This window comes from Pecten maximus, chromosome 18, assembly GCF_902652985.1.
Source record: "Pecten maximus chromosome 18, xPecMax1.1, whole genome shotgun sequence".
NCBI classification, from domain to species: domain Eukaryota; kingdom Metazoa; phylum Mollusca; class Bivalvia; order Pectinida; family Pectinidae; genus Pecten; species Pecten maximus.
Window position 1 is genome coordinate 31282763 of NC_047032.1, and position 25741 is coordinate 31308503.

The 25741-nt window shown below is 30.8% G+C and overlaps 1 protein-coding gene across 1 annotated transcript in view; it reads left to right on the forward strand.

Moving 5' to 3' along the window:
- LOC117316067 (NAD(P) transhydrogenase, mitochondrial-like) overlaps window positions 1–25702 on the forward strand; it is a 30124-nt gene extending 4422 nt beyond the window's left edge. The window contains exons 6-16 of the mRNA XM_033870544.1: window positions 378–445; window positions 1432–1663; window positions 17427–17657; window positions 18696–18875; window positions 19904–20011; window positions 20783–21028; window positions 21233–21421; window positions 21754–21905; window positions 23212–23476; window positions 24073–24284; window positions 24555–25702. Of these exons, the coding sequence (XP_033726435.1) occupies window positions 378–445; window positions 1432–1663; window positions 17427–17657; window positions 18696–18875; window positions 19904–20011; window positions 20783–21028; window positions 21233–21421; window positions 21754–21905; window positions 23212–23476; window positions 24073–24284; window positions 24555–24704 (2033 nt within the window). The 3' untranslated portion in view covers window positions 24705–25702. The remainder of the gene's footprint in view (window positions 1–377; window positions 446–1431; window positions 1664–17426; window positions 17658–18695; window positions 18876–19903; window positions 20012–20782; window positions 21029–21232; window positions 21422–21753; window positions 21906–23211; window positions 23477–24072; window positions 24285–24554) is intronic.
- Window positions 25703–25741: the final 39 nt, after the last annotated feature.

The following is a 25741-nucleotide window of genomic DNA, read 5'->3' on the forward strand; positions in this document are numbered from 1 at the left end:
ACTTTGTGGTCAATTTATTATTAATATTTGAAAATGTAAGAAAAAAAATCAACGGTAGTCATTTATTTTTCTTAATTTCTATGCACTAAAAAATCAACGGTAATTTTTTTTTTTTAATTTCTATGCACTAGTTGATATCAATCAACATTATACAATGTCAAGTATGAGAAATAAATATTCAGAATTTTTCAGTTGCAGTTCTGTTTCAAGCACCTGATGGAAAATCATTATTACTAATGATAAAAAACTTTTTACAGACAATTTGATCAATTACATTTATACTCGTGTAAGATTCTTTGCAAATCAACAGTTTCGCACAAATGTACATATATAAGTTCTCTTCTGAAGTGTTTTGATCAATATATTGTCCTTTGTAGGAGAGAAGGAACACTTCAACATCAACCTAGAGGATGAAGTAGTGCGTGGATCTATCGTCATGCAGAATGTAAGTCAAACTCCAAACTGATCTCAAAACAAACATTTCAAAATGGGTAACCAACTGTCAGATGATTTTAACTTTTGCTTTGACTTTAAATCAAATTTACTAAAATTTACTGCCTTACTACTGGGTTACTTTAACTTCTTATTGATTACAAAACTCCTGTGTTGTACTCCAAGTGTCTGTATTGTTATGTGATGCTTTTTGTTCTTGTTTTCAAATGCAGACAAAGATAAACCCGAAACTGCACTCACAAACACTCTTTTCACCTACACACATGACAACAGGTAACATACTCACTTAACATACCTACATCCATTACCGTGGTAACATCCTCACTTAACATATCTACATCCATTACCATGGTAACATACTCACTTAACATATCTACATCCATTACCATGGTAACATACACACAGAACATATCTACATCCATTACCATGGTAACATCCTCACTTAACATACCTACATCCATTACCGTGGTAACATCCTCACTTAACATACCTACATCCATTACCATGGTAACATACTCACTTAACATACCTACATCCATTACCGTGGTAACATACTCACTTAACATACCTACATCCATTACCGTGGTAACATACACACTGAACATACCTACATCCATTACCATGGTAACATCCTCACTTAACATACCTACATCCATTACCATGGTAACATACTCACTTAACATATCTACATCCATTACCATGGTAATACATCATGTGACAAAAACATAACACGCCCTTATATGACCTTATAGAACATTAAACAATAATAAACCAGACAGTTGAGGTCCTTGAAATGACCTTGATTTTTGGTTTCACCACACCTATTCTTACTCTGTATTATAAACTCGGTTTCACTCTATATCAATCATGTTGCATTAATGAAAAAGAAGTTTTTAAAAAAAAACTTCATTTTCCTGTTATTCAGAAAATGATCATACATGGAAATGTAAACCTACCTGAATATTATTATTCGTATAGGGCAATATTCTGCCTCCCGCCCCTCCACCCAAGTTGGACGCAGTAGCTCCTAAACCAGCCGCAGCAGCAGTCAAGGTTGAACCCCCACCGCCACTGGACAAGAGAGCTCAGACGATGCGCGAGGCAATGGCATACACAGTAGGACTGACTGGAGCTGTAGGACTTGGAACACTGTCACCAAACCCTGCCTTTACTACTATGTTTGCTACATTCAGTTTGGCAGGAATCGTAGGTGAGGCTCAGTGGTTTTAATGCAGAATATGTGGGATTACTGATTTTATCTACACATGCTTACTAGCTTTTCGTAGTTTCCATATCAACGGAGATTGCACAAGTTTGTTAAATTTTCAAGACAAACAAAACCAAAGTTTTCATAATAGATAAAAAGTCATGAATTAGAAAATAAAGATTCATTCCTTTGTGTTTCTAGTTGACAATAGATTATATTTATTCCTTTGTGTTTCTAGTTGACAATAGATTATATTCATTCCTTTGTATTTCTAGTTGACAATAGATTATATTCATTCCTTTGTGTTTCTAGTTGACAATAGATTATATTCATTCCTTTGTATTTCTAGTTGACAATAGATTATATTCATTCCTTTGTGTTTCTAGTTGACAATAGATTATATTAGACTGTTTCTAGTTGACAATAGATTATATTCATTCCTTTGTGTTTCTAGTTGACAATAGATTATATTCATTCCTTTGTGTTTCTAGTTGACAATAGATTATATTCATTCCTTTGTGTTTCTAGTTGACAATAGATTATATTCATTCCTTTGTGTTTCTAGTTGACAATAGATTATATTAATTCCTTTGTGTTTCTAGTTGACAATAGATTATATTAGACTGTTTCTAGTTGACAATAGATTATATTAGACTATTTCTAGTTGACAATAGATTAAATATTAGACTGTTTCTAGTTGACAATAGATTATATTCATTCCTTTGTGTTTCTAGTTGACAATAGATTATATTAGACTGTTTCTAGTTGACAATAGATTATATTAATTCCTTTGTGTTTCTAGTTGACAATAGATTATATTCATTCCTTTGTGTTTCTAGTTGACAATAGATTATATTCATTCCTTTGTGTTTCTAGTTGACAATAGATTATATTAGACTGTTTCTAGTTGACAATAGATTAAATATTAGACTGTTTCTAGTTGACAATAGATTATATTCATTCCTTTGTGTTTCTAGTTGACAATAGATTATATTAGACTGTTTCTAGTTGACAATAGATTATATTAATTCCTTTGTGTTTCTAGTTGACAATAGATTATATTAATTCCTTTGTGTTTCTAGTTGACAATAGATTATATTCATTCCTTTGTGTTTCTAGTTGACAATAGATTATATTAATTCCTTTGTGTTTCTAGTTGACAATAGATTATATTAGACTATTTCTAGTTGACAATAGATTAAATATTAGACTGTTTCTAGTTGACAATAGATTATATTCATTCCTTTGTATTTCTAGTTGACAATAGATTATATTAGACTGTTTCTAGTTGACAATAGATTAAATATTAGACTGTTTCTAGTTGACAATAGATTATATTAGACTATTTCTAGTTGACAATAGATTATATTAATTCCTTTGTGTTTCTAGTTGACAATAGATTATATTCATTCCTTTGTGTTTCTAGTTGACAATAGATTATATTCATTCCTTTGTGTTTCTAGTTGACAATAGATTATATTAGACTGTTTCTAGTTGACAATAGATTATATTAATTCCTTTGTGTTTCTAGTTGACAATAGATTATATTAGACTGTTTCTAGTTGACAATAGATTATATTAGACTGTTTCTAGTTGACAATAGATTATATTCATTCCTTTGTGTTTCTAGTTGACAATAGATTATATTAGACTGTTTCTAGTTGACAATAGATTATATTCATTCCTTTGTGTTTCTAGTTGACAATAGATTATATTAGACTGTTTCTAGTTGACAATAGATTATATAAGACTGTTTCTAGTTGACAATAGATTATATTCATTCCTTTGTGTTTCTAGTTGACAATAGATTATATTAGACTGTTTCTAGTTGACAATATATTATATTCATTCCTTTGTGTTTCTAGTTGACAATAGATTATATTCATTCCTTTGTGTTTCTAGTTGACAATAGATTATATTAGACTGTTTCTAGTTGACAATAGATTATATTAGACTGTTTCTAGTTGACAATAGATTATATTAGACTGTTTCTAGTTGACAATAGATTATATTAGACTGTTTCTAGTTGACAATAGATTATAGTCATTCCTTTGTGTTTCTAGTTGACAATAGATTATATTTGACTGTTTCTAGTTGACAATAGATTAAATATTAGACTGTTTCTAGTTGACAATAGATTATATTAATTCCTTTGTGTTTCTAGTTGACAATAGATTATATTAGACTGTTTCTAGTTGACAATAGATTATATTAGACTGTTTCTAGTTGACAATAGATTATATTCATTCCTTTGTGTTTCTAGTTGACAATAGATTATATTAGACTGTTTCTAGTTGACAATAGATTATATTAGACTGTTTCTAGTTGACAATAGATTATATTCATTCCTTTGTGTTTCTAGTTGACAATAGATTATATTAGACTGTTTCTAGTTGACAATAGATTATATTAGACTGTTTCTAGTTGACAATAGATTATATTCATTCCTTTGTGTTTCTAGTTGACAATAGATTATATTAATTCCTTTGTGTTTCTAGTTGACAATAGATTATATTTGACTGTTTCTAGTTGACAATAGATTATATTCATTCCTTTGTGTTTCTAGTTGACAATAGATTATATTAGACTGTTTCTAGTTGACAATAGATTATATTCATTCCTTTGTGTTTCTAGTTGACAATATATTATATTAGACTGTTTCTAGTTGACAATAGATTATATTAGACTGTTTCTAGTTGACAATAGATTATATTTGACTGTTTCTAGTTGACAATAGATTATATTAGACTGTTTCTAGTTGACAATAGATTATATTAGACTGTTTCTAGTTGACAATATATTATATTAGACTGTTTCTAGTTGACAATATATTATATTAGACTGTTTCTAGTTGACAATAGATTATATTAGACTGTTTCTAGTTGACAATAGATTATATTAGACTGTTTCTAGTTGACAATATATTATATTAGACTGTTTCTAGTTGACAATAGATTATATTAGACTGTTTCTAGTTGACAATAGATTATATTAGACTGTTTCTAGTTGACAATAGATTATATTAGACTGTTTCTAGTTGACAATAGATTATATTAGACTGTTTCTAGTTGACAATATATTATATTAGACTGTTTCTAGTTGACAATAGATTATATTAGACTGTTTCTAGTTGACAATATATTATATTAGACTGTTTCTAGTTGACAATAGATTATATTAGACTGTTTCTAGTTGACAATATATTATATTAGACTGTTTCTAGTTGACAATAGATTATATTAGACTGTTTCTAGTTGACAATAGATTATATTAGACTGTTTCTAGTTGACAATAGATTATATTAGACTGTTTCTAGTTGACAATAGATTATATTAATTCCTTTGTGTTTCTAGTTGACAATAGATTATATTAGACTGTTTCTAGTTGACAATAGATTATATTAGACTGTTTCTAGTTGACAATAGATTATATTAGACTGTTTCTAGTTGACAATAGATTATATTCATTCCTTTGTGTTTCTAGTTGACAATAGATTATATTAGACTGTTTCTAGTTGACAATAGATTATATTAGACTGTTTCTAGTTGACAATAGATTATATTCATTCCTTTGTGTTTCTAGTTGACAATAGATTATATTAGACTGTTTCTAGTTGACAATAGATTATATTAGACTGTTTCTAGTTGACAATAGATTATATTAGACTGTTTCTAGTTGACAATATATTATATTAGACTGTTTCTAGTTGACAATAGATTATATTCATTCCTTTGTGTTTCTAGTTGACAATAGATTATATTAGACTGTTTCTAGTTGACAATAGATTATATTAGACTGTTTCTAGTTGACAATAGATTATATTTGACTGTTTCTAGTTGACAATAGATTATATTAATTCCTTTGTGTTTCTAGTTGACAATAGATTATATTAGACTGTTTCTAGTTGACAATAGATTATATTAATTCCTTTGTGTTTCTAGTTGACAATAGATTATATTCATTCCTTTGTGTTTCTAGTTGACAATAGATTATATTAGACTGTTTCTAGTTGACAATAGATTATATTAATTCCTTTGTGTTTCTAGTTGACAATAGATTATATTCATTCCTTTGTGTTTCTAGTTGACAATAGATTATATTAGACTGTTTCTAGTTGACAATAGATTATATTCATTCCTTTGTGTTTCTAGTTGACAATAGATTATATTAGACTGTTTCTAGTTGACAATATATTATATTAGACTGTTTCTAGTTGACAATAGATTATATTTGACTGTTTCTAGTTGACAATAGATTATATTAGACTGTTTCTAGTTGACAATAGATTATATTAGACTGTTTCTAGTTGACAATAGATTATATTCATTCCTTTGTGTTTCTAGTTGACAATAGATTATATTAGACTGTTTCTAGTTGACAATAGATTATATTAGACTGTTTCTAGTTGACAATAGATTATATTAGACTATTTCTAGTTGACAATATATTATATTAGACTGTTTCTAGTTGACAATAGATTATATTAGACTGTTTCTAGTTGACAATAGATTATATTCATTCCTTTGTGTTTCTAGTTGACAATAGATTATATTAGACTGTTTCTAGTTGACAATAGATTATATTAGACTGTTTCTAGTTGACAATAGATTATATTAGACTATTTCTAGTTGACAATATATTATATTAGACTGTTTCTAGTTGACAATAGATTATATTAGACTGTTTCTAGTTGACAATATATTATATTAGACTGTTTCTAGTTGACAATAGATTATATTAGACTGTTTCTAGTTGACAATAGATTATATTTGACTGTTTCTAGTTGACAATAGATTATATTAGACTGTTTCTAGTTGACAATAGATTATATTCATTCCTTTGTGTTTCTAGTTGACAATAGATTATATTAGACTGTTTCTAGTTGACAATAGATTATATTAGACTGTTTCTAGTTGACAATAGATTATATTCATTCCTTTGTGTTTCTAGTTGACAATAGATTATATTAGACTGTTTCTAGTTGACAATAGATTATATTAGACTGTTTCTAGTTGACAATAGATTATATTAGACTGTTTCTAGTTGACAATAGATTATATTAGACTGTTTCTAGTTGACAATAGATTATATTCATTCCTTTGTGTTTCTAGTTGACAATAGATTATATTAGACTGTTTCTAGTTGACAATAGATTATATTAGACTGTTTCTAGTTGACAATAGATTATATTAGACTGTTTCTAGTTGACAATAGATTATATTAGACTGTTTCTAGTTGACAATAGATTATATTAGACTGTTTCTAGTTGACAATAGATTATATTAGACTGTTTCTAGTTGACAATAGATTATATTAGACTGTTTCTAGTTGACAATAGATTATATTCATTCCTTTGTGTTTCTAGTTGACAATAGATTATATTAGACTGTTTCTAGTTGACAATAGATTATATTAGACTGTTTCTAGTTGACAATAGATTAAATATTAGACTGTTTCTAGTTGACAATAGATTACATTTATTCCTTTGTGTTTCTAGTTGACAATAGATTATATTTGACTGTTTCTAGTTGACAATAGATTAAATATTAGACTGTTTCTAGTTGACAATAGATTATATTTGACTGTTTCTAGTTGACAATAGATTATATTAGACTGTTTCTAGTTGACAATAGATTATATTTATTCCTTTGTGTTTCTAGTTGACAATAGATTATATTAGACTGTTTCTAGTTGACAATAGATTAAATATTAGACTGTTTCTAGTTGACAATAGATTATATTAGACTGTTTCTAGTTGACAATAGATTATATTCATTCCTTTGTGTTTCTAGTTGACAATAGATTATATTAGACTGTTTCTAGTTGACAATAGATTATATTAATTCCTTTGTGTTTCTAGTTGACAATAGATTATATTCATTCCTTTGTGTTTCTAGTTGACAATAGATTATATTAGACTGTTTCTAGTTGACAATAGATTATATTAATTCCTTTGTGTTTCTAGTTGACAATAGATTATATTCATTCCTTTGTGTTTCTAGTTGACAATAGATTATATTAGACTGTTTCTAGTTGACAATAGATTATATTAGACTGTTTCTAGTTGACAATAGATTATATTAGACTGTTTCTAGTTGACAATATATTATATTAGACTGTTTCTAGTTGACAATAGATTATATTAGACTGTTTCTAGTTGACAATATATTATATTCATTCCTTTGTGTTTCTAGTTGACAATAGATTATATTCATTCCTTTGTGTTTCTAGTTGACAATAGATTATATTTATTCCTTTGTGTTTCTAGTTGACAATAGATTATATTAGACTGTTTCTAGTTGACAATAGATTATATTAGACTGTTTCTAGTTGACAATATATTATATTAGACTATTTCTAGTTGACAATAGATTATATTAGACTGTTTCTAGTTGACAATAGATTATATTAGACTGTTTCTAGTTGACAATAGATTATATTAGACTGTTTCTAGTTGACAATAGATTATATTAGACTGTTTCTAGTTGACAATAGATTATATTTGACTGTTTCTAGTTGACAATAGATTATATTAGACTGTTTCTAGTTGACAATAGATTATATTAGACTATTTCTAGTTGACAATAGATTATATTAGACTGTTTCTAGTTGACAATAGATTATATTTGACTGTTTCTAGTTGACAATAGATTATATTACACTGTTTCTAGTTGACAATAGATTATATTCATTCCTTTGTGTTTCTAGTTGACAATAGATTATATTCATTCCTTTGTGTTTCTAGTTGACAATAGATTATATTCATTCCTTTGTGTTTCTAGTTGACAATAGATTATATTAGACTGTTTCTAGTTGACAATATATTATATTAGACTATTTCTAGTTGACAATAGATTATATTAGACTGTTTCTAGTTGACAATAGATTATATTCATTCCTTTGTGTTTCTAGTTGACAATAGATTATATTCATTCCTTTGTGTTTCTAGTTGACAATAGATTATATTCATTCCTTTGTGTTTCTAGTTGACAATAGATTATATTCATTCCTTTGTGTTTCTAGTTGACAATAGATTATATTCATTCCTTTGTGTTTCTAGTTGACAATAGATTATATTCATTCCTTTGTGTTTCTAGTTGACAATAGATTATATTCATTCCTTTGTGTTTCTAGTTGACAATAGATTATATTAGACTGTTTCTAGTTGACAATATATTATATTAGACTATTTCTAGTTGACAATAGATTATATTAGACTGTTTCTAGTTGACAATAGATTATATTAGACTGTTTCTAGTTGACAATAGATTATATTAGACTGTTTCTAGTTGACAATAGATTATATTCATTCCTTTGTGTTTCTAGTTGACAATAGATTATATTAGACTGTTTCTAGTTGACAATAGATTATATTAGACTATTTCTAGTTGACAATAGATTATATTCATTCCTTTGTGTTTCTAGTTGACAATAGATTATATTCATTCCTTTGTGTTTCTAGTTGACAATAGATTATATTAGACTGTTTCTAGTTGACAATAGATTAAATATTAGACTGTTTCTAGTTGACAATAGATTATATTAGACTATTTCTAGTTGACAATAGATTATATTCATTCCTTTGTGTTTCTAATTGACAATAGATTATATTCATTCCTTTGTATTTCTAGTTGACAATAGATTATATTCATTCCTTTGTGTTTCTAGTTGACAATAGATTATATTAGACTGTTTCTAGTTGACAATAGATTAAATATTAGACTGTTTCTAGTTGACAATAGATTATATTAGACTGTTTCTAGTTGACAATAGATTATATTCATTCCTTTGTGTTTCTAATTGACAATAGATTATATTAATTCCTTTGTGTTTCTAGTTGACAATAGATTATATTAGACTATTTCTAGTTGACAATAGATTATATTAATTCCTTTGTGTTTCTAGTTGACAATAGATTATATTCATTCCTTTGTGTTTCTAGTTGACAATAGATTATATTAGACTGTTTCTAGTTGACAATAGATTATATTAGACTATTTCTAGTTGACAATAGATTATATTAATTCCTTTGTGTTTCTAGTTGACAATAGATTATATTCATTCCTTTGTGTTTCTAGTTGACAATAGATTATATTAATTCCTTTGTGTTTCTAGTTGACAATAGATTATATTCATTCCTTTGTGTTTCTAGTTGACAATAGATTATATTAGACTGTTTCTAGTTGACAATAGATTATATTAATTCCTTTGTGTTTCTAGTTGACAATATATTATATTAGACTGTTTCTAGTTGACAATAGATTAAATATTAGACTGTTTCTAGTTGACAATAGATTATATTAGACTATTTCTAGTTGACAATAGATTAAATATTAGACTGTTTCTAGTTGACAATATATTATATTCATTCCTTTGTGTTTCTAGTTGACAATAGATTATATTAGACTATTTCTAGTTGACAATAGATTATATTCATTCCTTTGTGTTTCTAGTTGACAATAGATTATATTAGACTGTTTCTAGTTGACAATAGATTATATTAGACTGTTTCTAGTTGACAATAGATTATATTCATTCCTTTGTGTTTCTAGTTGACAATAGATTATATTAGACTGTTTCTAGTTGACAATAGATTATATTAGACTGTTTCTAGTTGACAATAGATTATATTAGACTGTTTCTAGTTGACAATATATTATATTAGACTGTTTCTAGTTGACAATAGATTATATTCATTCCTTTGTGTTTCTAGTTGACAATAGATTATATTAGACTGTTTCTAGTTGACAATAGATTATATTAGACTGTTTCTAGTTGACAATAGATTATATTTGACTGTTTCTAGTTGACAATAGATTATATTAATTCCTTTGTGTTTCTAGTTGACAATAGATTATATTAGACTGTTTCTAGTTGACAATAGATTATATTAATTCCTTTGTGTTTCTAGTTGACAATAGATTATATTCATTCCTTTGTGTTTCTAGTTGACAATAGATTATATTAGACTGTTTCTAGTTGACAATAGATTATATTCATTCCTTTGTGTTTCTAGTTGACAATAGATTATATTCATTCCTTTGTGTTTCTAGTTGACAATAGATTATATTAGACTGTTTCTAGTTGACAATAGATTATATTCATTCCTTTGTGTTTCTAGTTGACAATAGATTATATTAGACTGTTTCTAGTTGACAATATATTATATTAGACTGTTTCTAGTTGACAATAGATTATATTTGACTGTTTCTAGTTGACAATAGATTATATTAGACTGTTTCTAGTTGACAATAGATTATATTAGACTGTTTCTAGTTGACAATAGATTATATTCATTCCTTTGTGTTTCTAGTTGACAATAGATTATATTAGACTGTTTCTAGTTGACAATAGATTATATTAGACTGTTTCTAGTTGACAATAGATTATATTAGACTATTTCTAGTTGACAATATATTATATTAGACTGTTTCTAGTTGACAATAGATTATATTAGACTGTTTCTAGTTGACAATAGATTATATTCATTCCTTTGTGTTTCTAGTTGACAATAGATTATATTAGACTGTTTCTAGTTGACAATAGATTATATTAGACTGTTTCTAGTTGACAATAGATTATATTAGACTATTTCTAGTTGACAATATATTATATTAGACTGTTTCTAGTTGACAATAGATTATATTAGACTGTTTCTAGTTGACAATATATTATATTAGACTGTTTCTAGTTGACAATAGATTATATTAGACTGTTTCTAGTTGACAATAGATTATATTTGACTGTTTCTAGTTGACAATAGATTATATTAGACTGTTTCTAGTTGACAATAGATTATATTCATTCCTTTGTGTTTCTAGTTGACAATAGATTATATTAGACTGTTTCTAGTTGACAATAGATTATATTAGACTGTTTCTAGTTGACAATAGATTATATTCATTCCTTTGTGTTTCTAGTTGACAATAGATTATATTAGACTGTTTCTAGTTGACAATAGATTATATTAGACTGTTTCTAGTTGACAATAGATTATATTAGACTGTTTCTAGTTGACAATAGATTATATTAGACTGTTTCTAGTTGACAATAGATTATATTCATTCCTTTGTGTTTCTAGTTGACAATAGATTATATTAGACTGTTTCTAGTTGACAATAGATTATATTAGACTGTTTCTAGTTGACAATAGATTATATTAGACTGTTTCTAGTTGACAATAGATTATATTAGACTGTTTCTAGTTGACAATAGATTATATTAGACTGTTTCTAGTTGACAATAGATTATATTAGACTGTTTCTAGTTGACAATAGATTATATTAGACTGTTTCTAGTTGACAATAGATTATATTCATTCCTTTGTGTTTCTAGTTGACAATAGATTATATTAGACTGTTTCTAGTTGACAATAGATTATATTAGACTGTTTCTAGTTGACAATAGATTAAATATTAGACTGTTTCTAGTTGACAATAGATTATATTTATTCCTTTGTGTTTCTAGTTGACAATAGATTATATTTGACTGTTTCTAGTTGACAATAGATTAAATATTAGACTGTTTCTAGTTGACAATAGATTATATTTGACTGTTTCTAGTTGACAATAGATTATATTAGACTGTTTCTAGTTGACAATAGATTATATTTATTCCTTTGTGTTTCTAGTTGACAATAGATTATATTAGACTGTTTCTAGTTGACAATAGATTAAATATTAGACTGTTTCTAGTTGACAATAGATTATATTAGACTGTTTCTAGTTGACAATAGATTATATTCATTCCTTTGTGTTTCTAGTTGACAATAGATTATATTAGACTGTTTCTAGTTGACAATAGATTATATTAATTCCTTTGTGTTTCTAGTTGACAATAGATTATATTCATTCCTTTGTGTTTCTAGTTGACAATAGATTATATTAGACTGTTTCTAGTTGACAATAGATTATATTCATTCCTTTGTGTTTCTAGTTGACAATAGATTATATTCATTCCTTTGTGTTTCTAGTTGACAATAGATTATATTAGACTGTTTCTAGTTGACAATAGATTATATTAGACTGTTTCTAGTTGACAATAGATTATATTAGACTGTTTCTAGTTGACAATATATTATATTAGACTGTTTCTAGTTGACAATAGATTATATTAGACTGTTTCTAGTTGACAATATATTATATTCATTCCTTTGTGTTTCTAGTTGACAATAGATTATATTCATTCCTTTGTGTTTCTAGTTGACAATAGATTATATTTATTCCTTTGTGTTTCTAGTTGACAATAGATTATATTAGACTGTTTCTAGTTGACAATAGATTATATTAGACTGTTTCTAGTTGACAATAGATTATATTAGACTGTTTCTAGTTGACAATAGATTATATTAGACTGTTTCTAGTTGACAATATATTATATTAGACTATTTCTAGTTGACAATAGATTATATTAGACTGTTTCTAGTTGACAATAGATTATATTAGACTGTTTCTAGTTGACAATAGATTATATTAGACTGTTTCTAGTTGACAATAGATTATATTAGACTGTTTCTAGTTGACAATAGATTATATTTGACTGTTTCTAGTTGACAATAGATTATATTAGACTGTTTCTAGTTGACAATAGATTATATTAGACTATTTCTAGTTGACAATAGATTATATTAGACTGTTTCTAGTTGACAATAGATTATATTTGACTGTTTCTAGTTGACAATAGATTATATTACACTGTTTCTAGTTGACAATAGATTATATTAGACTGTTTCTAGTTGACAATAGATTATATTAGACTGTTTCTAGTTGACAATAGATTATATTCATTCCTTTGTGTTTCTAGTTGACAATAGATTATATTCATTCCTTTGTGTTTCTAGTTGACAATAGATTATATTCATTCCTTTGTGTTTCTAGTTGACAATAGATTATATTAGACTGTTTCTAGTTGACAATATATTATATTAGACTATTTCTAGTTGACAATAGATTATATTAGACTGTTTCTAGTTGACAATAGATTATATTCATTCCTTTGTGTTTCTAGTTGACAATAGATTATATTCATTCCTTTGTGTTTCTAGTTGACAATAGATTATATTCATTCCTTTGTGTTTCTAGTTGACAATAGATTATATTCATTCCTTTGTGTTTCTAGTTGACAATAGATTATATTCATTCCTTTGTGTTTCTAGTTGACAATAGATTATATTCATTCCTTTGTGTTTCTAGTTGACAATAGATTATATTCATTCCTTTGTGTTTCTAGTTGACAATAGATTATATTAGACTGTTTCTAGTTGACAATATATTATATTAGACTATTTCTAGTTGACAATAGATTATATTAGACTGTTTCTAGTTGACAATAGATTATATTAGACTGTTTCTAGTTGACAATAGATTATATTAGACTGTTTCTAGTTGACAATAGATTATATTCATTCCTTTGTGTTTCTAGTTGACAATAGATTATATTAGACTGTTTCTAGTTGACAATAGATTATATTAGACTATTTCTAGTTGACAATAGATTATATTCATTCCTTTGTGTTTCTAGTTGACAATAGATTATATTCATTCCTTTGTGTTTCTAGTTGACAATAGATTATATTAGACTGTTTCTAGTTGACAATAGATTAAATATTAGACTGTTTCTAGTTGACAATAGATTATATTAGACTATTTCTAGTTGACAATAGATTATATTCATTCCTTTGTGTTTCTAATTGACAATAGATTATATTCATTCCTTTGTGTTTCTAGTTGACAATAGATTATATTCATTCCTTTGTGTTTCTAGTTGACAATAGATTATATTAGACTGTTTCTAGTTGACAATAGATTAAATATTAGACTGTTTCTAGTTGACAATAGATTATATTAGACTATTTCTAGTTGACAATAGATTATATTCATTCCTTTGTGTTTCTAATTGACAATAGATTATATTAATTCCTTTGTGTTTCTAGTTGACAATAGATTATATTAGACTATTTCTAGTTGACAATAGATTATATTAATTCCTTTGTGTTTCTAGTTGACAATAGATTATATTCATTCCTTTGTGTTTCTAGTTGACAATAGATTATATTAGACTGTTTCTAGTTGACAATAGATTATATTAGACTATTTCTAGTTGACAATAGATTATATTAATTCCTTTGTGTTTCTAGTTGACAATAGATTATATTCATTCCTTTGTGTTTCTAGTTGACAATAGATTATATTAATTCCTTTGTGTTTCTAGTTGACAATAGATTATATTCATTCCTTTGTGTTTCTAGTTGACAATAGATTATATTAGACTGTTTCTAGTTGACAATAGATTATATTAATTCCTTTGTGTTTCTAGTTGACAATATATTATATTAGACTGTTTCTAGTTGACAATAGATTAAATATTAGACTGTTTCTAGTTGACAATAGATTATATTAGACTATTTCTAGTTGACAATAGATTAAATATTAGACTGTTTCTAGTTGACAATATATTATATTCATTCCTTTGTGTTTCTAGTTGACAATAGATTATATTAGACTATTTCTAGTTGACAATAGATTATATTCATTCCTTTGTGTTTCTAGTTGACAATAGATTATATTCATTCCTTTGTGTTTCTAGTTGACAATAGATTATATTAGACTGTTTCTAGTTGACAATAGATTAAATATTAGACTGTTTCTAGTTGACAATAGATTATATTAGACTATTTCTAGTTGACAATAGATTATATTCATTCCTTTGTGTTTCTAATTGACAATAGATTATATTCATTCCTTTGTATTTCTAGTTGACAATAGATTATATTCATTCCTTTGTGTTTCTAGTTGACAATAGATTATATTAGACTGTTTCTAGTTGACAATAGATTATATTAGACTATTTCTAGTTGACAATAGATTATATTAATTCCTTTGTGTTTCTAGTTGACAATAGATTATATTCATTCCTTTGTGTTTCTAGTTGACAATAGATTATATTAGACTGTTTTTAGTTGACAATAGATTACAGTCAAACTTGTAATAGCGGACACCCTTATATAGCGGACACCTGTCCATAACGGACACTTTCAGGAATCCCCAATGAAAATCACTATATAAATATCATGTATATAGCGGACACCTTCCTTATGCGGACAGCGGACACTTATTTTTGTCCGTAAAGTTGTTAAAAATTCCGTATAACGGACACGTGAAACCATAGCCGTGTTGATATTTGTGTGTAAAACGTTTCTAAATAACAAGCAGAGCATTAATTACTCAACTCCCCTGGCAGCAATGCTAACTTAGGAAGCCACTTCATCAGTCACTAATTGTCCTGTTACCTGTAAGTTGCTGTAACAATAGGCAGTAATTACAAGAGAGTGACCGATTGCCATCGGCAGAGGTGTTTGTTTACTCAACCCCACCGGTGACAGCTAAGCTTAGCCATTCAACCATAGCCTAGACAACAAGAATGGTCAGGGGGTAATTAAATCATTATCAGGACCAACAAAAGAGAGACAAAGCAATAGTTATGTCTGTCATAATTGTTTTACTTACAAAATCAACCGTATGCAAATCTGACAGGGCAGGCACATGGTTATCAGCCGCCATTTTCTCACACTCGGAACTCCTCGGAATACGACTACGTTACATATTAAGAACAGCTGAAGAGTTCCGAGTGTCTTTGTATACACTATACTAATTGACTGAACCAGAAAACGGTATTTATTAAATTAAATCCCTACATGGATTTCAGAAAATATGTCTCGAAATAGATGCTTAGGGATTATAATTATCAGAGGAAAATGCACTTTCATTTATCAAGAGTTAATGTTGTAATAGAAAAGATATTTCAAACATATTTGTTTTCCAAAATATTGAGGATTAATGAAAATTGTTTTACTATGATAAGAATTACCTTTACTTTTTTGACTATGTTGAGTATTTGTCTGAATAGATATTCAGTATAGTATGATATTGTGAAGATTTGTTTTGAAACTATAGGCTTAATATAAATTATTAAAAATATCAACTTCAATTTTTGTGTCAGATGAATGATTGAAAATTAATCAATTAAGCATTTATCTTTAATTATTTGTCTTTTATTCATTAGTTTAAGTGTTTAAATATAATAAATCAGGAGACATATAGTGTACTATAAACAGACTTTGGTTTGTTTCTTCGTTTATAAGGGACATAACTCGTTGAACCTCTATATAAAGGACACCTCTCTATAAAGGACACTTTTGTCTTGTCCCTTAGGTGTCCTTTATAGACAGGTTCGACTGTATATTAATTCCTTTGTGTTTCTAGTTGACAATAGATTATATTTGACTGTTTCTAGTTGACAATAGATTATATTAGAATGTTTCTAGTTGACAATAGATTATATTCATTCCTTTGTGTTTCTAGTTGACAATAGATTATATTAGACTATTTCTAGTTGACAATAGATTATATTAGAATGTTTCTAGTTGACAATAGATTATATTAATTCCTTTGTGTTTCTAGTTGACAATAGATTATATTTGACTGTTTCTAGTTGACAATAGATTAAATATTAGAATGTTTCTAGTTGACAATAGATTATATTAATTCCTTTGTGTTTCTAGTTGACAATAGATTATATTTGACTGTTTCTAGTTGACAATAGATTAAATATTAGAATGTTTCTAGTTGACAATAGATTATATTCATTCCTTTGTGTTTCTAGTTGACAATAGATTATATTCATTCCTTTGTGTTTCTAGTTGACAATAGATTAAATATTAGACTGTTTCTAGTTGACAATAGCTTATATTACACTGTATATGTTTCAGGTTACCACACGGTATGGGGAGTAACCCCTGCTCTCCATTCCCCACTCATGTCCGTCACCAATGCCATTTCTGGAACGACGGCAGTTGGAGGTCTCCTACTGATGGGTGGTGGCTACGCTCCCACCAACTCAATGGAAGTGTTCGCTGCGACCGCTACGTTCCTCTCCGCCATCAACATCGGGGGTGGCTTTACTGTCACACAGAGAATGCTTGACATGTTCAAGCGTCCAAGTAAGTATTTTTATACCTAGACAGTCGCTGTGAAATCCCACGACAATTGTCCCCACTACTAAACACAAGGTCTGTGGTCTCTCCTTTACAGATTTGATCAGGACAGTGATAGAATCTGTTTATATCTATTACTGAAAGTTAATTACATACTAACAACATTAAGGAACTAGTTTTAAAAGCTATTAAAGTTATATTCCAAAAGTAGTTAATGGAAACTGAGCGCTTGTGCTCGCAACTGGGTTCGACAGCGCGGGGGTAGTTTTCCCCATGTCAACGTCAGCCATCTTGGACAATTCGCTCTGTCCACCGCTGATTGATGTGCTGCTTTTTACAGCCTGTTTGTCAGTTTGCGGTTTAGGCGACCCTTTCAAATCCTTTGACTTGTTTTTATGTGTGTTTCTGGGCTCCATGTTATTCAAAATCTGGCCCACAAAGTCAAACTCCGCAACGATGCTTTGCACTTTTTTCGTTTTTCCCAAGATGGCGGCCATTGACGTGCACCACATTAACGTGTGGTCAAGGCTGACCCCTCGGGTACAGCACCAAATAACAGAGTTTGGGCTTATTAAAGCCACCAACAATGTGATAAAAACGTGTCCCACAATATTTTTAATCAAACACAATCACTATTGAGTGATATAAAAGTGTATACGTGGAATAAATTGAATGAAATGGGTCTAGTAAAATTGTTTACATCCGACCCTTTCTGGTAATTGATCACGCTATGACTGGTGATATGCGCACGCATCTCATGGGGTCCCGGAGTACCTATCTGAATACAGAAATAGAGTTGTTTTCTTTCTTCATCATGTTTTGGCATTGTTTACAAATTAAAATAAAAATCAGCGAACAGATTTCTTTGTTAACTTGTCCTATGTTAGTGGATTACAAAAAGATATAAAGTATAGTAAAACGACATCAAACTGTATAGTAAAATGACAGTAAACTGTATAGTAAAACGACAGTAAACTGTATAGTAAAACAACAGGAAACTATAGTAAAACAACAGGAAACTGTATAGAAGTATTTGTTTTGTAGCTGACCCCAAGGAATACAACACTCTGTACATGATACCTGGGGCATCATTCATTGGATCTTATGGTCTAGCTCTGAAGATGGGAGAATATCCAGATGTCCACCAGATGGTGTATTTGGCATCAGGATTGTGCTGTGTTGGAGCCTTAACAGGACTTGCTTCACAAAAGACTGCACGAGTGGGTAAGTTATCTCCCTTTACAGAAAAACATCATGAGTGAGTAAGTTATCTCCCTTGACAGAAAACATCATGAGTGGGTAAGTTATCGCCCTTTACAGAAAACATCATTAGTGGATAAGTTAGCTCCCTTTACAGAAAACATCACGAGTGGGTAAGTTATCTCCCTTAACGAACAACAGCAGGAGAGGGTGAAATATCTCCCTTTTAAGAAAACAGCACCAGTGGGGAATTACCTCCTTCTGTATTCGGACATCTTGAAATATAAGAAAAAAGTGCTCCCATATTCTTCTTGACACCTTATTTCCTTTGTGACGACCTAAGACGTCATGAAACACGCTCATTTTACTTGCAGGTTAAGCATAGTTTATGAAGAAATTGACGAAGAAATATGTATTTAACAAATGAATCGATAAGTATTGAAAAATAAGATACTGATAAGTATTTTCTTATTTTAAAAGCAAATTCATTTGATGATATAGCCTAATGCTACGAAATTGGCTAGTTTATACCGGTTGTTTACACTAACAACAAAATGGCCAACTCAGATTTTACTTTTGATTTCAGGGGCATATTGGCAAGAAAAACACAATAAAACTATTAAAACCATTAAAAATCTAAATTGATTAAAGTTTATCGTCAAAATAAAACAAGAATATGTATAACTTGTGCACGCAACAAAAAATGATGTTACAAATGTGTGAAATCTTAAGCATGAGTGACAAACTGAGCAGATCAACCATAGTACTTCGTATCATTCTACCAAACAGTTTTGCCGTATTTCCATGTAGATATTCAGTAAACAAGTTTATATTGATTCCTTATCATTTGGCAATAATTTATTTGAAAGGCTTGAAATCATGATATTGTAAGAAAATAACTAGCAGGTATGATTGTTTGAATGAGTATCGGATTCAATCAAAACATGAATAAGAGTGTTTGAACACACGGAAAAAAGATGTTGATTAGGAATTTCTGTCCCCATATGACAGTAATTTTGTTATGCTGTTATCGTTTCGTTTGTTGTCTCCAGGTAATGCACTAGGAATGATTGGAGTGGCTGGAGCACTCGGAGGAACTCTAGGAATCCTCAAGCCTAACTATGAAAACTTTGCTCAGATGGCAGCTTGCTTGGGATCAGGTGAGATTGGGGTTTGAGGGGATGACACCAAATTTGGGGCCAAGAGGATCACACAAGATTTGGAGCTTACACTATTTTCTTTCCATCAATTTCGGATAGAGCATTTGTTTTTGCTGAAATTTTGCTCTTATACTCTAATTCTCCTTAACTCTTGGGTGGATTACAACCAGATTTCGTGTGAAGCATTTCAGGGGGAGGACAATTATGTTTTATGTAAATAAGGCTAGTGTGACCCATGGGGTCCTTTATCGATAACATTCCCTTTAGATAAATTCTGGATAAACAGTTTCCATTATAATGAGTTGATAAAAGATGTACATATAATTCACATGGTTTCCATGTGGACTGTTGGGAGCCATTGCTGCTAAGCGTATTGAGGTGACAATGTATTATAATTGACATGGTTTTCTAGGTGAACTGTTGGGAGCCATCGCTGCTAAGCATATTGAGGTGACAATGTATTATAATTGAATGGTTTTCTAGGTGAACTGTTGGGAGCCATCGCTGCTAAGCATATTGAGGTGACAATGTATTATAATTGACATGGTTTTCCAGGTGAACTGTTGGGAGCCATCGCTGCTAAGCGTATGGAGGTGACAATGTATTATAATTGACATGGTTTTCTAGGTGAACTGTTGGGAGCCATTGCTGCTAATCGTATTGAGGTGACAATGTATTATAATTGACATGGTTTTCTAGGTGAACTGTTGGGAGCCATTGCTGCTAAGCGTATTGAGGTGACAATGTATTATAATTCACATGGTTTTCCAGGTGGACTTTTGGGAGCCATCGCTGCTAAGCGTATTGAGGTGACGGACCTCCCTCAGGTAGTGGCCTTGTTCCACAGCCTGGTGGGTGTGGCCGCCGTACTTACCTGTTACAGTAACTACATTCTGGAGCAGCCACACTTCGCCACTGATCCAGCGGCCAATGTCATCAAGACCTTCCTCTTCCTTGGAACCTTCATCGGAGGTGTCACCTTCACTGGAAGTCTGGTAGCCTTTGGCAAACTTCACGGTAGGTTTTTTTAATGCAATAAACCAAAAAGATTTTATAAGTCTGTTGTAGATTTGACAATGTTACACAATTTTCTGTCTTAACTTTTGATTATCAAGGCCATTTCTTGAATTTGATTCACTTGATTTTGTTCAAATTCTGGTTTCACTTATACCTGTATTAACTTCTCCAAAACTCAGAATGCTTGTTTACTTTCTATTCCAGGCGTACTGAAGTCAGATCCATTGCATTTACCAGGAAGACACTTTCTCAACGGTGGTATGATGGCTAGCAATGTTGCCGCCATGGGCCTTTTCATGACTAGCGAAAATCCAGCAACCACCATGGGCATGCTTGGAGTGACAACTGCTTTGTCCTCCGTTATGGGTGTGACACTTACGGCAGCCATTGGAGGTTTGTAGGGCGAGACCTTCAAAGTAGATCATTAGAAAGTAGAAAAGCCATCCTGTAAACTTTTATTTATCTATTTATTTATTTATTTAACAGGTTTTATGTCCGCTATTACGTCCATGCGCCCTTTCATCTGACAAGAACAGATAGGAAAATGAGTAGAATCCTGTAGACAGTTCTAGTCCACTTTTATAACTTTGCAATCCCTTTTTAATGACAAATCAGAATGTTTTATATCTCGCATGCCATGAATATTTTTCACGAAAAGATGGAAGGGAGATAATTCAATTGTGATCCAATGCTCAGGACTATAAAGTCTTTTTGCTATTCTACAGGCGCTGACATGCCAGTAGTTATCACTGTACTGAACAGTTACTCTGGCTGGGCCCTGTGTGCCGAAGGCTTCATGTTGAACAACAACATCATGACTATCGTTGGCGCTATGATTGGATCCTCTGGAGCTATTCTCTCCTACATCATGTGTAAGGTAAGTTACGATTGGATTCTCTCCTACGTCATGTGTAAGGTAAGTTACGATTGGATCCTCTCCTACATCATGTGTAAGGTAAGTTACGATTGGATTCTCTCCTACGTCATGTGTAAGGTAAGTTACGATTGGATCCTCTCCTACGTCATGTGTAAGGTAAGCTACGATTGGATTCTCTCCTACGTCATGTGTAAGGTAAGCTACGATTGGATTCTCTCCTACGTCATGTGTAAGGTAAGTTACGATTGGATTCTCTCCTACGTCATATGTAAGGTAAGTTACGATTGGATTCTCTCCTACATCATGTGTAAGGTAAGTTACGATTGGATTCTCTCCTACGTCATATGTAAGGTAAGTTACGATTGGATTCTCTCCTACATCATGTGTAAGGTAAGTTATGATTGGATTCTCTCCTACATCATGTGTAAGGTAAGTTACAATTGGATCCTCTCCTACATCATGTGTAAGGTAAGTTACGATTGGATCCTCTCCTATGTCATGTGTAAGGTAAGTTACGATTGGATCCTCTCCTACATCATGTGTAAGATAAGTTACGATTGGATTCTCTCCTACGTCATGTGTAAGGTAAGTTATGATTGGATCCTCTCCTACGTCATGTGTAAGGTAAGTTACGATTGGATTCTCTCCTACATCATGTGTAAGGTAAGTTACAATTGGATTCTCTCCTACGTCATGTGTAAGGTAAGTTATGATTGGATTCTCGGGAGCTATTCTCTCCTACATCATGTGTAAGGTAAGTTATGATTGGATTCTCTCCTACATCATGTGTAAGGTAAGTTACGATTGGATCCTCTCCTACATCATGTGTAAGGTAAGTTACGATTGGATCCTCTCCTACATCATGTGTAAGGTAAGTTATGATTGGATCCTCTCCTACATCATGTGTAAGGTAAGTTACAATTGGATCCTCTCCTACATCATGTGTAAGGTAAGTTACGATTGGATTCTCTCCTACGTCATGTGTAAGGTAAACTATGATTGGATGCTCTCAAGCCATTCTCTCCTCTAGCATGTATTAAGTGAGTAGTGATTGGTCTTTTTATTATCCATGTAATCTTGTACTTGTCAATTTGTGTTTTTAACATCTTGACCAAACTCCATAGTATAGCAGAGTATCATCAAACCATCAGTAGTCCAAAACCATTTTGAGCGTTCAGGAATTTAAGATATTACTCCAAACAAGTCTTGAGTACTCAAATTTACAAATAAAATTTTTGAATTTGATTATGATCCTGTGACCCCTATGATATTTTGTGATTCTGACCCTATGATATTTTCACTCCAGGCCATGAACAGATCCCTGACTAGCGTGATTCTTGGTGGTTACGGAACCTTGGCTACCGGCGGAGGCAAGCCAATGGAGATCACAGGTGAACACACCGAGATCAATGTAGATTCAGCAGCTGAACTCATCACCCAGGCCCGTAACATCATCATCACCCCTGGATACGGACTGTGTGTCGCTAAGGCACAATACCCCATAGCCGAAATGGTGGAGCTTCTCAAGAAAAAAGGCATCAACTGTCGATTTGGTGTTCACCCCGTCGCTGGTACGTATGTCACAGATAAATAAAGTCTGTTTAATACAGATAATTCATTCAGGATTTGTTACCCGACTTTTTATGTTAATATAGATTTAGTATTTTTAGCCCACCCTGTTCCTCTTCCATCCATGGTCTGTCTGTAAGTAATCCTTAGTAATTGCTATTTCTTTATTAGTACTGGAGGGATATTTCTCAAACTTCACATTAGTCCCTAGCTGTGCCCATTAAATTTTGAGTGATCAGGAAAACTCAAATGAAATTCAAATGTTTGTGGTGAAGCAGTGCAGCTCTACACCAGTTTTACTGTGATTAACACATACTGTAGTCATGAATAAAGTGGCCGCAGCGTCTGATCCCAGCATCAAAGGAAATAATTTGTTTTGACTGCTGGTTTAAGATAAATATGTTATGATATATGACATTGTGGTTGTAAGTGAATTACAGAACTTATAATGGTTTACAGTAGTTTGTGTGGGGACTTTCTATAGATCTGGAATGTATAAACACATATTATAATGGTATACAGTAATTTTATTCTGAGGTTGACAACACTGCTTAACATCTGTGATCATGTGTGAGTTTTATTTTTTCTCAATTTTCAGGCCGTATGCCTGGTCAGCTGAACGTTTTGCTGGCTGAGGCTGGAGTACCTTACGACGTTGTCTTGGAGATGGATGAGATTAATGACGACTTCCCAGAAACGGATCTCGTGTTGGTGATTGGAGCCAATGACACTGTTAACTCTGCCGCTGAGGAGGACCCCAATTCAATCATTGCTGGTATGCCAGTCCTCCGCGTCTGGAACTCCAAAAATGTAAGTCTTATTCCTGTGTAGTGTAACTTATGATTGTTTTAGCAATATCAGAACTCAAATTTTTCTCAGACCTCTCAAGGGTCGAAACATATTTATAAGACAAGTTTCTTAACCATTCTTCAACCCAAGGGTTAAATCCATTTTTAGTAGTCAAAAACATACTCTGTGTCTCTGAAAGCTTGATAAGTATAGGCAATTGATAAAACTAGTATAGTATACTCCTGATTAGTAAAGCTTCATTAATGACAAATTAATTTTTCTCGTTTACAGGTGATTGTGATGAAGAGAACATTGGGTGTTGGCTATGCTGCTGTAGACAACCCAATCTTCTTCAAAGAGAACACCTCTATGTTACTGGGAGACGCCAAGAAGACCTGCGATGCTCTGTTGTCCAAAGTTCGCACACACTACGATGATTAACGCTAATCAATCATTAGCAACATAAAACTGTAATTTGTTGTAGAATTGTTTCACAAATGTGTTTCTTTTATGAAAATCATGTTAAATTCGTTGAGAAAATTTATGTGAACCAATTCTACAAAGTGATCAGAAAAATAGTGCTTTCACCATCCTTCTTGAAGTAGAAGAAAATGTTCAGAAATTCACCAAGAGACAGGTCATGATGACAGGATTATTCTGTGACTTGAGTTAGCCTTTATCATTGGACCCTATTAGTATTTGAGATGATGGCAGCATCCTCTAGTCATTATTACCTAAATGACTCCATAATTGTTTACTGACAATTTGTCATTTTTTAATGACATTTTGTCTTGGTCATTGACAATTACGAAACCATGGCGATGTCTAACCCCATTTCACAATCCTGATTTCATTCTTTGATGCTAAGTTTATCTAACAAATCTAAATCTATAACAATTAATTTTATTATAATTATAAATTACTCCCAATATGCTCTCGTAGACCGAGATCTTAAGTCGATAAAGACTGAAACTGTATTTACATTAAATTCTTTTCTTTTTGAAATACTATTGTGAAGTGGGTTAGATAAGCCAATTAGTGAGAGAGAAAAATCAGATGAACAAATCTTTCAATTTGGGCCAGACCAAAACTATTTCGACCGGACAGATCAATTCCTCCAATTCCATGATGATGAATAAGCTAGAAACAAAAGACCAAATCTTACAACGAAATACCAAACCTGGTGGAGACCATCGGCTCTATGAAGAATCTCTATTAGTCGGCCCTGGGTTTAACTAATTTGTTTTCCTGTGACTGAACTAAGCCCATTTACTGGGTGTATCTTTGAATATCTTTATGAACCCTCAACTGTTTTTGATTTTGTGTATTTATTTTGCTGCTATAAGTTGGTTGTTAGGTGCTGTGGGTTGAACTCCCAGCACAGTGTGTGTCAGAAATAAGAGATCAATCTGGTGAAGTAAACTCATTTTATACACATATCAACTCTTCTTGTTTTGTATTAAAACGCTTGAAATATA